The sequence below is a fragment of the Camponotus vicinus genome, unplaced genomic scaffold (genome assembly GCF_025532165.1).
Source record: "Camponotus vicinus isolate PSW18456_S1 unplaced genomic scaffold, iyCamVici1.0 SCAF_9, whole genome shotgun sequence".
NCBI classification, from domain to species: domain Eukaryota; kingdom Metazoa; phylum Arthropoda; class Insecta; order Hymenoptera; family Formicidae; genus Camponotus; species Camponotus vicinus.
The window spans coordinates 14,604,864-14,621,426 of record NW_028141981.1 but is presented as its reverse complement, the minus strand read 5'-3'; the positions used below and the strand labels follow the sequence as shown (position 1 = coordinate 14,621,426).

At 37.7% G+C, this 16,563-nt stretch overlaps 1 protein-coding gene across 5 annotated transcripts in view; it reads left to right on the top strand.

Annotated features, from left to right (window-relative positions):
• The window catches only part of LOC145976969 (RNA binding protein fox-1 homolog 2), a 252,944-nt gene that overhangs the window by 185,521 nt on the left and 50,860 nt on the right, over positions 1-16,563 (top strand). For all 5 annotated transcript variants that reach the window (XM_083108556.1, XM_083108554.1, XM_083108552.1 and 2 more), the window contains one exon: positions 6,262-6,354. In XM_083108556.1, the coding sequence (XP_082964682.1) occupies positions 6,262-6,354 (93 nt within the window). The remainder of the gene's footprint in view (positions 1-6,261; positions 6,355-16,563) is intronic.

The following is a 16,563-nucleotide window of genomic DNA, read 5'->3' as shown; positions in this document are numbered from 1 at the left end:
CCAATTTAATTATAATGTGCAATTTCCTATATTTGTTATTTTTTTATTTGTTATTTCTGTCGCGAAATATCTATATGAGATGTTTAGTCGATATTTTATAGAGTGAATATAAAACATCCTGATAGCTGATCCTGCAATAAAAGCTCAAGCTGCGACGAGATAAAAATGCGCGCTAGATTTTACGGTTATATTATTTTGAATTCTTAATGTAGCGTGCAAGATGACGATCTACGAGGTGTACTAATTATGGCCAGGCGTATCGGTTGATTTCACGAATGTTCGTGGTTAATTGTCGGTTTTGAAGAACGACGTAAGAAAGCCGTGGCCTCTTTGATACAGACCTTGATTAATTGCGCGGCTTCGTTAAACAGGCCATCCTGAAACGAATGGCTACGAATAACTGATCGCTGAAACTCGAAACATTCGCGTGAAATTCGCAGTTTTCAGTGAAATTGAAACTAATTAATTATAGCCAATGATATCGCCACACGGTATTAATTATTGAGAAGACACAGCACATTATTATTCGTCTCGATAATCTTCTTGAAGCTCGAATAGTTGTTACTTTTACAAAGTTTACTTCGATGATTGCAGTTCTGTCTTTTAGCATTGATTGTATCAGTTATTACAACGTTCGTTACTTTTCTAAGTAATATAAAACTTTGTACTTCATCGTCTTAAAAGCTCGCTTTATTTAATAATTATTTTTCACTTTAATAAGGATGTTAAGAGGACTAATTTTAGAACTTGTAACTATTACGACACTGTTATAAGAGATTTATTTATGACGTTGAGCGAGAACTTAAGTACTTAGCTGTGTATGAAATTGTGGAGAATTGACAAACGCTTACATCGTTTCAGGTCGCAATTTCTCTTGTAGCTTTGCGCCAGCGAAAACAGGGCGATACGTACGTTTCGCTAAAGGAGACCCGCGATAGAACTCGCGGAGGATTAATTTTCTGGTGCTTGTGTGTGCTCTCGAATACCCGCGGTCGTGCACGCCAGCTGCAATTTTCCGAAGCTCGATAAGAGCTTAAGGAAGTTTTCGCCTGGGATCACGATCTCGTCACGAGAGCGCGGGGCTTGACGTAAGAAATACGAGCGGCCACCGCGATCTGCTGGTTTTAGTTCGCGTTTATGCTCGTGGAAATTACTGCGAAAAGAAAAAGAAGCTCCACCGAGAGATCTCCACGATACACCCACGTACGATCTTCCTCTCGCGATCGAGATTGCGGACGAATCTGCAGTTTTTCTGTGAATTATGACATGGACGTTTCGTTTGGATTGTTTCGCGAAATATCGCCGGTTGTTACTTTGGATCGAGATAATCATTTGTTTAAGAGACCTTCACATTATCTTGATTTTATTATTTCGTTTTCTATTCCGATGCAGTGGTTCTGATTACAATTTAGATAAATTATAACAAAGGCAAGGCATGTTTAAAAGCTATTTTATGCGAGATTTTACTTGTCGATATTAGACAAGCAATAAGGTACACATAGATTCTAGTTTGATCGCGCAAAAATATAAAAAAGTAAAGTTTTATTAAAAAAGTAATCTCTGCAAAAATTGTCTCGTAATTTTCAAGCATGTGATATCGACATAAATTGAGAATTTTTAATCGAATACTTATCGTATCTAGATCACTCTTTCATCGTTTAATCCAGCTTTTAGATCTATTTTCGGCAAAAATCACAGAATCTCATGGCCCGGCAATCTCGTGCACAGCTGGATTACGGATTTCGATAGATTTTCTCATATCAAACAGATATTACGGTAATGATATTCTCATAATGACAAAGTGATTTGAATATTACACCCCTCTTTTCCTCCGCGTGCCTCGACGCCGCGATTATACTAAAGTATTAAACGAGAAGCAACCGAATTCATCGCACTCAGCATCGCGCTCTCCTTCGAAAACTGTTAACGATCCGAAATAAATTCATGGTTATGCGATGGAAAAGTCGTTGCGTATGCATTGGATATGCAAATAAATCCTATCGCGGTTCGAACGGGATCGTATTTTTGCTCTCGAGTCCTGAAAATATCGGCGCGCACGCGCGATAATTGACATTACGATAATTCCCATGCAAATCATCGTCCGCGCACGAGTAGTCAACATCAACAAGAGCCACAATGAAAGTTACAAATATTTACAATTTTATTATCGTCGGAACGCGAACGTTTTATTAACAAATATTAATTAAGCAACTTGCACAGAGAAAAAAAAATTCTATAAATTTAAAAAGTTTCTTTTAAATAAGAAAGATACAAATATGAAAATATAGTTAAAATTTGAGATACTATAAATTTGAAGTATGATTTTTCTGAAGTACAAAAATTTGCAGTTTTAGTGAATTATACATAAGTCAGATATCATCTCTTATTTACGTATTCTTTAATTAATTTCAGAGAACGGCTTGCTAAGTCTAAGATAAATCAAGATATGTATATTAAAATCCATTTACATCGTGAATATACTTGCTTTGCACGCTATTTTTTCTGAAATACAAAAAAGAAATATTTTGACAAGAAGTATAAATTCGTAATTACAGGCAGCCATTAAATACACTTTAGTTAGAGCGATGGTTGAAAAACCCGACCGTGTCAACATTCTACGATACCTGTGCAAAGAGCCCGACCGCGTTGTTAATTATTCGCCCCCGGTCTCGGTTGTCCTACGACGTCGTTCTCCATTTCCGGTTACAAAGGAATCTACCATGTACATCTTCTCTGTTTGGATCTAGTTAACTTTGCTAGACGCGTCCTCGGTCCCTTTCGCGACAATAATTGATACTGTTATACGTTGAATCGCGCGTTATGCTCGAACGAGATCTCAACTGTAATTTAACTGTCTGTTTGACGATTGTTAACGGAATGTTTGCTTTCATTGATCCACGTACAATTCTCGGGATACCATTGACAAGCGTTTGCTCGTGTTTTCCTTTGAGATCTAAACCTATCTTCATCGCTCTTCTTAACCGTATTTATTATTTAATAACGAGTGCCGACTATCGTTTAAAAGAATTATTGGGTGATCATGGAAGGCTCGATTATTATCGCGGATTATTAAAGAACGCTGGAGCTTGAATCGGCGGTCTAAAAATAGCCCCAGACAGGACTTTCTCGTGCTCGCACGTAGCTCCAGTTCTCTCACGTTCGACTCATAAATCGTATTTTCCGCGGTATTCCGAGGAGCAAGAGGTCTTCTTCGTCGTTTCTCGTCGCTGATTAGAAAACTTGGCCGTCGCCGGCCGGGCAGACGCCGTACTTGATTTGGCTTTAATGCGATCTTCCGCGGCAACAGCCGCGGAGCTCGTAACCGCTTCTAACAACAGCTTCATCGCTCGAAGAGAATGAAACGGATGGCGCGAACAAAGGACAGTGAAGAAACTCGATTATCCCGCCGTTCTTTTTCCCTCGCTAACGAAGAAGCTGCCTTTCCGTTAATTCGATTTCGCCCCAACTTCGATTAAATCCTTTTAACGGTAAAAGCACTCGCGATTTCGATCTCGCACTTTCGATATAAATCTTTCGTATATTACGGAATTTACGCGAATTTAGAACACAGTACTATCCAGATTCACGTGATTATGTAGTAATTTCTTGAGTCGTTTAGGAGAATTAGGCTGTGATTTAACTCTTATGATTTAACTCTTATTCTTGAGAAATTTTTCATGAATAAAATTCATACTTTACATGTAGAATGATGACATGGGACAGTATGATTGATAATATTTTCCTTTAATATACGTAATGTCGTTATTCAAGCTTGGTTTCGATAAAGTCATGTTTAAGGGACAGTAAGTCATATTTCAGGGATGATATGAGTCACCTTGATAATATCGACAAGGCGTTATCATAGCGAAATACCTGGCTGAAATTGATATTCTGCGACAGCGCAATCGATCACGATCGGTCTTATGTGCTTATGCGTAAAAATTTTACGCTAGATATTACCATTTTGCACTATTTACTTTAATCATAAAATTACATCGTAGGAGCCTGCGGAAACATTAATAGCGAGCATCGGGATCCTTTGATAATATTCAGTAATGCAAATGCGAAAACAAGAGAGAACTTATGGCGTGATAAGGAACACAATCGACGGTGTTATCGTAGGGCAATATCTTACGGTAGCCACATTTCAGAGAAACTTGACTGTTCTCGAGCAGACGGCGCAATCGATCGTGCCCTTCCTTGACAGGAATCATGTTCTTCCGCGACGCGCGATAGCGTGATACGTACTACATCAATACCTCTCTTTCTCTTTCTCTCTCCCTCTCCCTCTCTCTCTCTCTCTCTTTCTCCCTCTTTCTAGGAAGTTCGCTTTTCAGTGCACCATTCAGTTCACCGCGATATCGCCGCGTATATTCCAGAGTCGAAGTCTCCTTCTCGACGACACCCTCGATTCTAATCTTTTTATGCCTCCCACGCAATTTCCCGTCTTTCGTAACGACGATGAAAATTCATAGCGCATAGACGGGAACACACAAACACACGTAACACGTACACAGTACACCTTGCTCGCCTTGTCCCTCACACTTTCCTTCTCGCGTGTCTAACTTGTCCCCTTCCGATTAAATTCTTTTTTTTTTCCTCGTACACGCACCTCTCGATACAAGCAAGCGTCTTTAATGATATGACGATGACCGTGGTATGACATGATACGATATGATATGATAATGAGATGATTAATGTGATCATGACCATGATTTTCTTACCATGATTTTTATATCTACTTATTTGTTGCACGTTGTTTGGTGCGTCTCCGTAAGCAGTATGAGGCGCTCGCAGACCCCCTGGTCGTCGACATTTCGAAAAAGTATCCCCTATCCTGTTAAAAAAAAAGGAATAATTTAATAAAGGAGGAACTTTACACGACCCGAATACATCGCCGCGATTTTGACACTCTGAAGACTCTCAACCCTTCCAAACCCTTGGCTCGAAGAAAAACAAACGTTTTGCGTGAATTTTTATTTTGCAAATTCTTTAGATTGACAGAATCTATCAATTAGAACATTAAGGATAATTAAATTAAATTAAACAAATTTCTCTATGTGCTATTATGTGATTAAACACATGTATATTTTTAAAGACTCTATATGACATTTAACATATTTTAATAATCACTAATTATATGTTTCTAAACTCGATTTTATTTTACATTAATGATGCAGTTTTTATTTCCGAGTATTAGTAAACATCATGGAATTTTAATTTTATTCCAAAAGTATGAAATAATAAAACGTAAATGATAGAAGAGCAATAGTCGCTATTATAGCAATGGATGTCTACTTTTGTGATAGTGAAATAAAAGGAATACTAAATAAATGGGAAAAAATTTGATTCTCTGCCGCTTTTTCACGTCTCAAGGAAACCTCGGAAATTAATTCGATATATATATATATATCGAGAGATATGAATTAATTAATTTCCGAGGCTTATATATATATATATATATATATATATATATATATATATATATATTGGTTGATCTAAAGAGAGAGATGTATTGTGCATCAAAGAAATAAATAAGACCGCCGTCGAAGGGTTGAGGGTAACGGAAGGGTTCAAAGAATAAGAGAGAGAGAGAGAGAAGTACAAAGAAGCTGGCCGGTCACCCGCGACGAGGCGGAAAAATCGAGCTCTCTGCATCTTCCATCTCTCGATGGAAGATCGATCTCCGTCTGAAACCCCGTTCATACGACATTCATCTCGAAAATCTGTCGAAAAATTAAAAGTGTAAAGAGCTAAACGTCACAAACAAGAAGCATATCTTTATAATTCGAAGCTAAGTAAATCGAGAATAAATATTCCTATAATTATATCTCTTGATCACTCTTGACTCTCGAATGTTTTTCACGCGAATTTAACATCTTTGTCCAAATTCTTACATTTCGATAAATATAATACAATGAAATATAATAACATCGACGGGGACGCGCTCTCTTTTCCGTTTTATCGAAATGAATGAGATCGTCGTGGCACGAAAGAGTGGGAATAATTCTCTCTTCCCCCTATATCGCGCCCGGGCAATCTCCTTCAGACTATTCCCTACATATGTACACTCCCACCTTCCCATATAACGTGTACATATATTATATGTATACGTGATATAACGCATAATAGCGCGCGCGTATTATATGTGCACGCGCGCGCAAAGACGAAATGTCGGCCCAGCCAGTCGGCTTTTTGCGAAGCGCTGGCAGTCTGTAAGTTGAGTTTAATGCATGTTGTTTTGTCTGTCCTTGCATGCAGGGATTCGGTTTTGTAACATTCGCAAATAGTGCTGACGCGGACCGGGCACGTGAGAGGCTACACGGCACCGTGGTTGAGGGCAGAAAGATTGAGGTGTGCATGAATTTTCTTATACTTATATATATATACATACATATATATATACATCGCCATTAATCCATTTCGTATAGATGTGTTTTCTTTCAGGAAAGTCGAGTGAGCGCATCTAAAAATGCGCGCACTCGTCGTGACGTAAAACGGCGACCACGATGTAAAGCTCGACTCGTTCGATCTTATGGATAAATTTATAATAAATTCATTCTCAAGACGCGAATTTCTTCTCGAGTAAATATCGTGGTCGCCCGATAATTTTAAGTCAGACGATTCGAGCCGACGAATGTCCATCTTTCGCGATTGTAAAGTTTCTTGAATATTTATTGGCTCATAATTAATGATATATACAAGGAGCTATTGTTAATTCATTGATGTTAACCTCTCGTTTATTACGTTGTTTGCATTTTTAATGTAAAAGGAGTCCAAGATGGATACGCGTGTGACTCGGAGGTAATAGAAGTAATAAATTAGAGTAAGAAACTAGAATTAAATCGCGCGATGCGATCGAGATATCGGACTGGAGTAAATCGTAACGTAATCGTAGATCACGTTTTGCGCGAAACGGCTACGATTCGAGATATCGACAGTCCGTCTCTCGCGATTCGATGGAGCTTTTTATCCGGGAAAGAGAGAGAGAGAGAGAGACGGCTAGATCGCGGTAATTAACCAAACGCGAGGTAATTTCGTGGGCTCTAGAATAGAGAGTTGAATTGCGAAGAAGTGGGGAGGAGGAGAATCAAGAGTAAGAGATTTCTCTCGTGGCCTGGATCAAGCTGATTGATGGCCACTCGATTGGATCAACGAGTGGCGCGCGAGCCATCGATTGCGAGGCTCGATCTCCGCTCGAGGGCCTCGAATGATCAACAAATTCTCTTTTCGATTGACTGGCCACTTGATCGGTGAAAATCGGTACAGGAGAAAGTCCTTCCCAGCGAACGATCCATTCGCGAGTCACTTTGTACGCGTATTTCTACGCTTTTTTTTCTACGATATCTTAATAGAATCTTGAAACGTGCACGTTTATATAAAAATTTGTAACAAACGTTTATTTTATTAGAATATCTCTCGAGCTCGGAATTATCTTCGCGTAATCGTCCAACTAACTTTATTCCGTTCAATAATTACGTATGAATTTGATAAAGCTCTGTCGGATCGATCGGAGGATAAACGAGGCGATCAAATATGGCAAAGTAGATCTCACACTTTTATTATATTAAAGGATGTAATATAATATTAATAATGAAATAATTGATAAATTTAATCGGATAAATTAATTAAGTAATTTATTTATTTTATCTCGTGATTATTAGATTGTGATTAAAAATGATTATCTGCATAACGTGTAATAATTTGAATCTTGCTGCACTAAAAATCTTGACATTTTCGTCTGCAGTGCAGACAGCTCTCAGCTTTGATCATACATATGGTTTTCATAGCTCTCAGCTACCACCGCGATAACCGCAGCATCTGCTGCGTCGATGCTGATACCAAACAACAACGGTTTAGCCTAATTGAACAACTCGATTAGTTATCTTCTCGTGGCCGCCGAAGCTGCTAGTCGGTCTCGTCGCCATCGCTTTAGTTTCATTTAACTGACAATCGCGCTTTTGAAATATATCATTCGATATTACGTAAATGCGCGAGTCGAGGCTTTTTCAAACGTCTCTATATCTATTTCAATTAAAATTTAATATCTCGGTGGAGCTAATGAAGAGATTTGTCGTCGTCCATTTCCTTCTTTTCTTCGTGCTTTGAAAGGATTGTCGAAAGAACGACGCGAGGGAAATTGCTTCCGAAGATCCGGCGCGTCTTCTCTCTGTCGTCATTATATAGCTTTTCGGACGTAATAGGATTATATTCTTAAATCACGGTCAGTGATTACTTCTTCGGATTTTTTCCGGTCCGATAGTGACGGTTCTGTTTGATCAGAGGGTTCTTTTTACAGCGACTTTAATAGATTAATTAAAGCTCGAAAATTCAATCTTTTTTAATATACGATTTCGTAAAATTGTGCGAATTTTCGAAGCAAGAATTTCATAAAACGAATTATTCTAAACGCATTCTCCTTTTAAATCAGTAAACAAAATTTCTCGTGACAGATTTTGAAAATAACGTTGCCAATTTTCTCGCCTCGAGAATCCTCGAATAATGCCCAAAGCGAATAGAAAGAGACGCATCGGGATTGCTTGCCAACGTGGATTCGGAACGTCACATTCAAGTATCGAACGTTTTAAAGTCTCGTTTGCATTATTGTTATCCTACGTCTGAGAATGGTCTTGTTAAACAAGAAACGGAAAAAGATCCACATTGGCGGTACCTCGGATGCAAAGTGAACGAAGTTGAAGGGGTGGACGCGCTCGAAACAATGCGATCGTCGAACGACAAGTAAACGAACTGCATACAAAGGAGCTGGAAAATCCGCTAATCGGACAATCCGGCCCGTTGTGTGGCTGATTCGGCTACTGTGAGAAACAAAGTAACCAAGAAAAACCGAAACAAAGCAAAATAACGGACAATCGCAAAATACGGTCGTGTCTCACGCAGATCTCCTGTTGTCCTATAGAGAGCTTCTGCGCGAGAGAAAGAGAGAGTAAAGAAATAGAAAAGAGCAAGCGAAAGAGACTCGTATCGAGAATAGTTGATTGAAAAATCTGAGAGAGCGAGCGCTAAAGAGAAAATGAACAGATGATCGATCGATCGGTCGGTCAGTCGGGAGAAAGAGCGAGAGAGATAAACAAACGGGCATACGCTGATCATGTGGGACACTGAGGGGGCCACTCAAAGAGGACCTCGCAAAGTGTCCGAAAAGGTAAGGAAACCAGCGGGAATCGTTTACCGGCGAGCAAAAAAGACCGGAGTCATATGTATATAATGAAAAATGCAACTCGCACTGCCCGCTCTCTCACGCGATACACGAGAACCGTGCCACGGTCGATTTTTCACTTGTAGATTAAGTCTTTTTATATTTCTTTTCCTTTTTTTTTTCTTGTTTCTCCTCTTTGTTCGATTATTTTTCTCACACTCGTTCCGTATTTCTAGCGTAAATGAAATTTCCGACAGCTTTTTGTCGGGAGATTATACTTTCATGTGTTTCTGACGAAGTATTCGTTCGGAGTAAGAGTAAAAAAAATCGCTTTCTTTAACAACTCGCAGATTTATTTTCTCGAAAAGGAAAAATTATTATTTTTCTTTTATATAAGAGAATTTATAAAAAAATTATGTTTTTATATCAGAAAGAAATATTTCAAAATTTGTGAAATAACAAATATATATGTAATATAATTGCAAACACACAACTGCTGCATGAATACTTCGTCACCGGCGAGTTTATTTTAGTTTTATTTTTTTATGATCTGTATGTATATATATTTTTTTATTTAACAATACGTTTTCAATCTCTTTTCTTTTGTCTTTTTTCGACCGGCACACGCGTAGCGCTTACTTTCTCCTAAAATAAAATTACTCACAATTTATGGTATAACCAACGAAAAAAATAATAGATTTAAGATAACAATTATGTAAGTTATATAGATGTAAGATAGCGAAACGCACGGAGACTCAAGTACTTTCGCAAATGGCAACCGAAACAATCTAAAAGCAGTTAATTACGCGTGATAATGAGCTTTTCTTCCACGAGCAATTTGCATTTTATTCGCGTACATTTGCGATCGAATTTTAACAAAGAGAAAAGCATATAAGACCTTTACATATCCACACACCATCGTCAATTACAATGCGTGAGCAATTTTAGAACGATTATATCTCGTACGTCATCACTCTTACGCGACGACATTTGACCCGTTTTACTCAAGTACTAAGTACCCAGGTTCTTTTGTTGAATTTTCTAAGAGTCGGCGTAAAGAGTGAGAGGTTAAAAAGGCGCGGAGACTAGAACGCCAGTCGGGAATAACGAGATGACAAAGAATGGTAAAAAAGAACGGACTCTAACGAGAATTCTTTTACGCGTAATTTTCTCACAAACGTGACGTAGCATTTTAATTGCGGAAAAGATTAGGGAGGGTCCTTAAATTAGAGACCGCGCCTTTTTTCCCCCTTCTTTCTCGCCGTTAATTTCCAGTCGATCCCGAAAAGGATGCAGAATAAAAATTCGCGACGAATTCCTGCCAGAAATTTCCCGAAATTCACGTAAACCGATATGTTCATTGTAGTAATTATGAGGAGAGAGTAGAAGATTTGAAGAGAAACGCAATTAACCGTTGCGAACTTCTCGCAAAGTTCCCCGTGGGAGAAGGGTACTTTATTAGCTAATCTCTCCCGAGAGACTTTTTAATTGCCGCTGCGACTTTTTTTGTCTGATTCTTTTTTCGGCTTTAAGTAATTCTGGACATTAATCCGACTCAGTGACTTTAGAAATTGGATCTTTGAATATAGCGGGAACTTCCTCGAAATCGACTGTTGATTTTATATATCGATTAAAAATGTGACATATATTTTTTTTCCGCGTTATTTTCGTCTTCGAAGTAACGATAACATAATTCGATAGAGATAATTTTTTTCCGGGATAACAAGCGGGATAGCAAGCTGCGCGTATTCACATTTCACGCGCAATTTAGCGCACAATCTGCACCCTTCGATGGGAAACGAACTCACTCGTTCGTGAAATTTGAGGTCGCTCATTACGACATGTTCATCTCCGATATATCCTTTTAAAACTAAGGAAATCGATGGGCAAAACTGAGGAATGGAGATTTAAATAAAAATTTAAAATATCGAGAAATTGAGGAAAAATATTTTAAATTCGAAAGCTTAAAATATATAAAATTAATTTAAATTACAATATACTGAATAAATTAAATTATACTCATTATATTATTCATTAAAAATTAATTACATTATTTATAAATCAATAGCAAAGAGATATATCTACTAAGGACAATAAATATTATCAAACGTAAATGCAAATATTGATTCTCATGTCTATAAGTTCTTCCCAAGCATAAATTTTCTCGAAGCATAATGAAAAATACACGTGGAAGTGTACACGATTTGCTCCAATTGAAGAGTATATCAGGAAAAAAGAGGAATATTACATCTCTCCTCGACCGAGGGGCAAACTTTTACTCGTCATTATTAATCTCTGACACACGACTGAGCTTTTTGCCATTGAATACGCGCTTCGCATCGTATCGACGAATTCATTTATCGATTCTAGGGCTCTTTTCATTTCGCCTCGTTAGCTACTTATGTTCCTTGCAACGAGAAAGGTGGAGATGCGAATTCTGGAAAGAAACGAAGGAGGTGACTTTCGATAAAATATCGAAATGAGAGATATTCGCGCAGAAATCATCGCACATTTAAAGGCGTGTTTAAAGCTCACCAACAGAAGGCAAGATGCGAGCAGATATCGTCCCATTCAATGTCCCATTATTTTAACGAATATCTTTTGTAATCATCGTATTATCCCGAGGGTTGATATTTCTAAAGGTTCAATCGCATCTTTATTCTTGTCTTGCGCCGACTTCTCCTTCTTCCGCTCTTTCTTTTTATTTTCTTTCCAATTTCCGCAGATTTTTCATAAACGACTTGTAATCCTTAATCCTTATAATCGAGTTAGATCCAGGATATATCGCGATACGGCAACTCGTGATCTTTCATCATAATTGCGTTTCGAAGAATTAAAGTGTTTCGGAAAATTAAGCACGTGCAGTTCTTTTAACTGTGATGAAATTTTCGCTGCTGATCCACTTTTTCTTTCTCCCGAATAAGATATTCCTATATCTTTTGAATTTTCCGGATGATAACGAATTGAGATTACGATGGTGAAGAAGATGATCTTTTTTCTATCTACGTTGCTATTTGTCGAGATATTGTCGAGATGTTACTCCTGCCAAACATTTGTCTCTGATAAGAAGCAGGATAGATCCGTCGGTAGCGCGCAAAAAGCGTCGCGTGTCGCAGAAAATCCACAGAGAAGGTTCGAGCGGGTCGATCGAACCCAATGATAAGCGCTTATGGCAATTCAGCTGGTAGGATCTAAGGAACAACCTCGCGAATACATAATCCAGCGCGATTCATTGCTCGCCATGACAAATGACATAAAAGCTGCGGAAGACTGGAATTACACCGACCTCCTGGTAGACGAAGAATGCGGATTAACGAGCAAGAACTGCTGGAGAAAACGACAAGAAATCCCGTCGAAAGAAAAGCTCTTATACACTCTTAGCATAAAACTGACATTCCGGATCGTTCCGTCGAAGACGCGGAAAGGGATAATGGCAATGCTAATGCCGTCGTAAGATGATTTAAAATAGACAGGAGATCAAGAGAAACATGGGAAAAGCGAGGATGAATAAATAAATACTTTGCGAGTTCTATGATGTACAAGTGTGCGAGGAATTTCTCAGGATGCTTTTGACGCATGTCTCGAGAAATGCAATAAACTCGAATACATAAGTAATGAGATGAAGAAAGAATATTATTATTATGTTATTCTGACATGTTGTTATCGAATAATGACTCTAACGTGCACGCTCGTTATATATGCACTACAATTTACGTAGTTAAAAAAAATTAAAATACAGTTTACTTGCATGCGGAGCATTTACCTATTTTTATGCGTAAATTTTATTACATATTATGCACATATAATTTGTAAGAAAAATATTTTACCGGGTTATCGTGCGACGCGTGAAGAAATGAAGACCTTTAAGAATCGAAAGACATATATATATATCAACGCCGCGAGAGAAAGTTATAGTTAGCGCACGTGAATGCAACTTAACGAGCTCAGCCTTGACGAAACGACTGTGGTCAGCTACGAGTTGGAAAAAGCTCTTCCTGCTGAAGATGCAAAGGAGTAGTCGACATTCTGGGTCAGCGACGACGACGACATCACCCGAGGGAGAAAGGGGGGCCACGATACCTTTCGCGGTAACGTGCAAACATAACGCTAGTAGAGGCGAATCGGTGATTAAATCGTGCATGAAAAATTCATACGTGTCCCCCAAGCGGAATTGGGGAAAGAGCATTTCCATGGCCACTATTCTGTAACTCTGAGTATTCAACCGCGGTCAAGACCCAAAAGAGAATATATGAGGAATACAAGAGGAATACACGAGGAAATATTTTTTTTCATATCTTGGACTCATGTGTTTGAGAAATATGTACAAACAGAACTTGTTCCCTTATATTTTCGCATTTTCATTTAATTGACAATTAAAGACTATCAGTGAATTATATGAATTTAATCTTTTATTACATTTTTATAATGAAATTTTTACAACGAAATTAAAAATTAAATCAGTTTTTAAAATAAAAAAAAATATCTAGAAAAAGAGAGAAAGAAAATGTCTTATGCTTGTCGATTATTCGTTTATACCAATATAACTTATCAAAGAATGTTGCATAAATAAGAAGTTATAGATATGTGCAAGTAATTCGAGAAATATTTAAAAAAGCAGCATGACGCGTGACTTATGCTCAAGTGGATTAAAAATGAAAATATTTGGCTGAATGATCAAGCACAGTGAGGAGAAGCAGCTACTCTACCATTAAGGTCACCGTGTAGCACGGTGTTAGTAAGCATCGGGTTAGTAAGCAAGCAAGATAAACGGAGGAGAGAGGGCAGGATTTCGATTACCTCATACATTTCGCCGCACGATCCTAACATGACCTAGTAGAAGCGAACGGCAGGTGGTCATAGGTTACGTACATCGCTTCCGGTATTAACGACAGGTACTACCCTATCACCATCCACGAACGGTCAGCCCCCGCAACTGGTCGGTGGTCGAGTTTTCGACCTTAGCAAGTCAAATTTATGTAGATATCCGCTCGTCGAAGGCGAGCGAGGTTACGTGAAATTTCCAAAGTGCCATTTCGCTCATTCGATCGCAAGCGGCTCCCTAAGCCTGGTCGAGCCTGCTCCGGACGAGCCCTGTTACTCCCGAGGAATGACATAAGTGCTCGGGAAATTTGCGGATTCCCTCCAGGCGGGAGTTGCCGGGGAGAATCGCGTCGATTGTTAGATCCTTCGAATACCGATCCCTCTTGATTAATGCAATCATTTTGCCTTCATCGGTCCGATGCTCTCAGTCAATTGCATTATGTATGTACTAGTCAGTTTACGAGGAATCCTATTTAAAATGTTAACTTTTGTAGGTTTACTATTTATTATATTATTAAATTTTTAAATCATTTCATTCAAAAGATAATACAAATGTAGTTTCATATCGCAAGAGTTTAATCTGCATTATAATTATTTTATTTAGAGATAAAATATATTGCAATTTTTTGTATATTATTACTTACATACATATGTTGCAATCATCTAAAAATTGTACATAATACAAAACATCATTTAGAGTCAAATATGTGATGACATTGATCAATGCTTTCCGCGGAGGAGTTTGCAATATTGATTTATGCATAATTTTAGACGGTACATTATTCCATATTATAGTCTCGTAACAAGGCCACCGAAACGAATTTTTTCGTCGCAACCCTGTTGTTTGCATATTATTTAGCGGCCTATATTCATAACTTTTTTCTTGCCGAATTAATAAAGTCACAGATAAGATCGTGATTGTCTCTTTCGCGCATTTAAATGAGACGATTAAAAAAAAAGCGAGAATGATATAAGATATATCGATCTCGGTACTTTTATTTTGAGAGTTAAAATCTGCTTAATGTATTTATATATTTATGTATTCATTATAACACTGTATTGCGGTCAAGCTTAATATGCTAATATTAGCTACGATACTCTCTATAACAAAAATTGGCAGCTCGATAAAAATAGTGATCTACTTTATATGATTGCAACATTTTTTTTTCAAGCTCTCGTCATCTCTATTTTTAAGAAAATATCGCAATATTTTTTAATATATATATTAATGATTTTTTTATCGCAATACTATCTTTTCACTTTATCTTGTTATTGCAATTGGTACAATTTTGAATCAACAATTATTATACATGACATTTGATCGAAACGTGTGCATTACATCTATTTATTTAAGAATGCGAGAGGGATAACATCCAATCGAAATTGAAATTGCCTGTTGGTTTCAGCTTGATGTCATTAATATCCGCCGGTATAATTTGCAAAACAATCGAGCTGTATGCGCGATGCTTTCCGTCGGTTGAATCCAGTGAATGCGATACACTGATTCTCGGACGCGGCAAACAAAAATTCGCCCATCGTGCCGCAATTGTTTGCCAGAGCAAGGTAGCTCACGCACCGACACGCTTGTTTATTATCGACCGGGATTGATTCTCAAACGTCGACTCGCGTTTCGCTCGTTTGTTTATTCGTTAAAGTGCAACCCCGCATAGTTTTTGCATCCGCTGCATCTCGCAGCATTGCGCATAACGATACCCATGTATCCGATAGGAATCAAATTTTTTTTTGAAAAAAGCTTATGAAAAACACTCAAATCTATTTTGCTCAACAATATTTCTAACTCGGAACAAAAAATTTTGCAGTTTATCTCGTTAGGATGTATCAGAACATGCATACATATGTATGCACACAGACACACAATTATTATTTCAAACATGTACGGTTTAATGTGTGACGTGCATTTAAAAATAATTGCTACGATAGTAGCAATAGTATTGCATATTATTTAATAGCATTAAAAAAAGCTTAGATAAAAAAAGCTTAGATAATTAAAAACATTAGCTTAGATAATTAAAAAATTATCTTAATAGTTTTGTGGAATATATATAATAATTATTTAAATAATTTATTATTTTCAGAACAAATGAGATAGAAAGATTTTATTACGTGAACTTTCGTATCTTTGCCAATCGCGTCAGTCTTTTTATCGACAATCTTCTTTACTAACAATGTTCGTTTAGCTCTATGCTACTTGTGCCGTGAGATGTACGATAGCAGCAAATCCTCGTTGCTGGAAACAAGATCGTAAAATGCAAATTGCTCGACAATGCGCTGCACCAGTCGGTGTGATTGGCCCTGGATAAAGCCCGTAATTCACAATCCTCGTGAGAGTCGATACACTGTTCAAGATCCGTTTCCTGTCGCGAATTCGAGGCACATCAATCTCTTATTTATCAATCACAGTTACGAAGAATGCTTCCTGACGTTTGAAAAATTCCGTAACACGTGAAATTCTGTTTTCAGTCATTTAAATAATAGAAAAATTGAAATAATAAATAGAAATAAATTATATAATTGAGATTATACGACAGAGATAAATTAAATGATAAAAATAATTCGCGTAAATA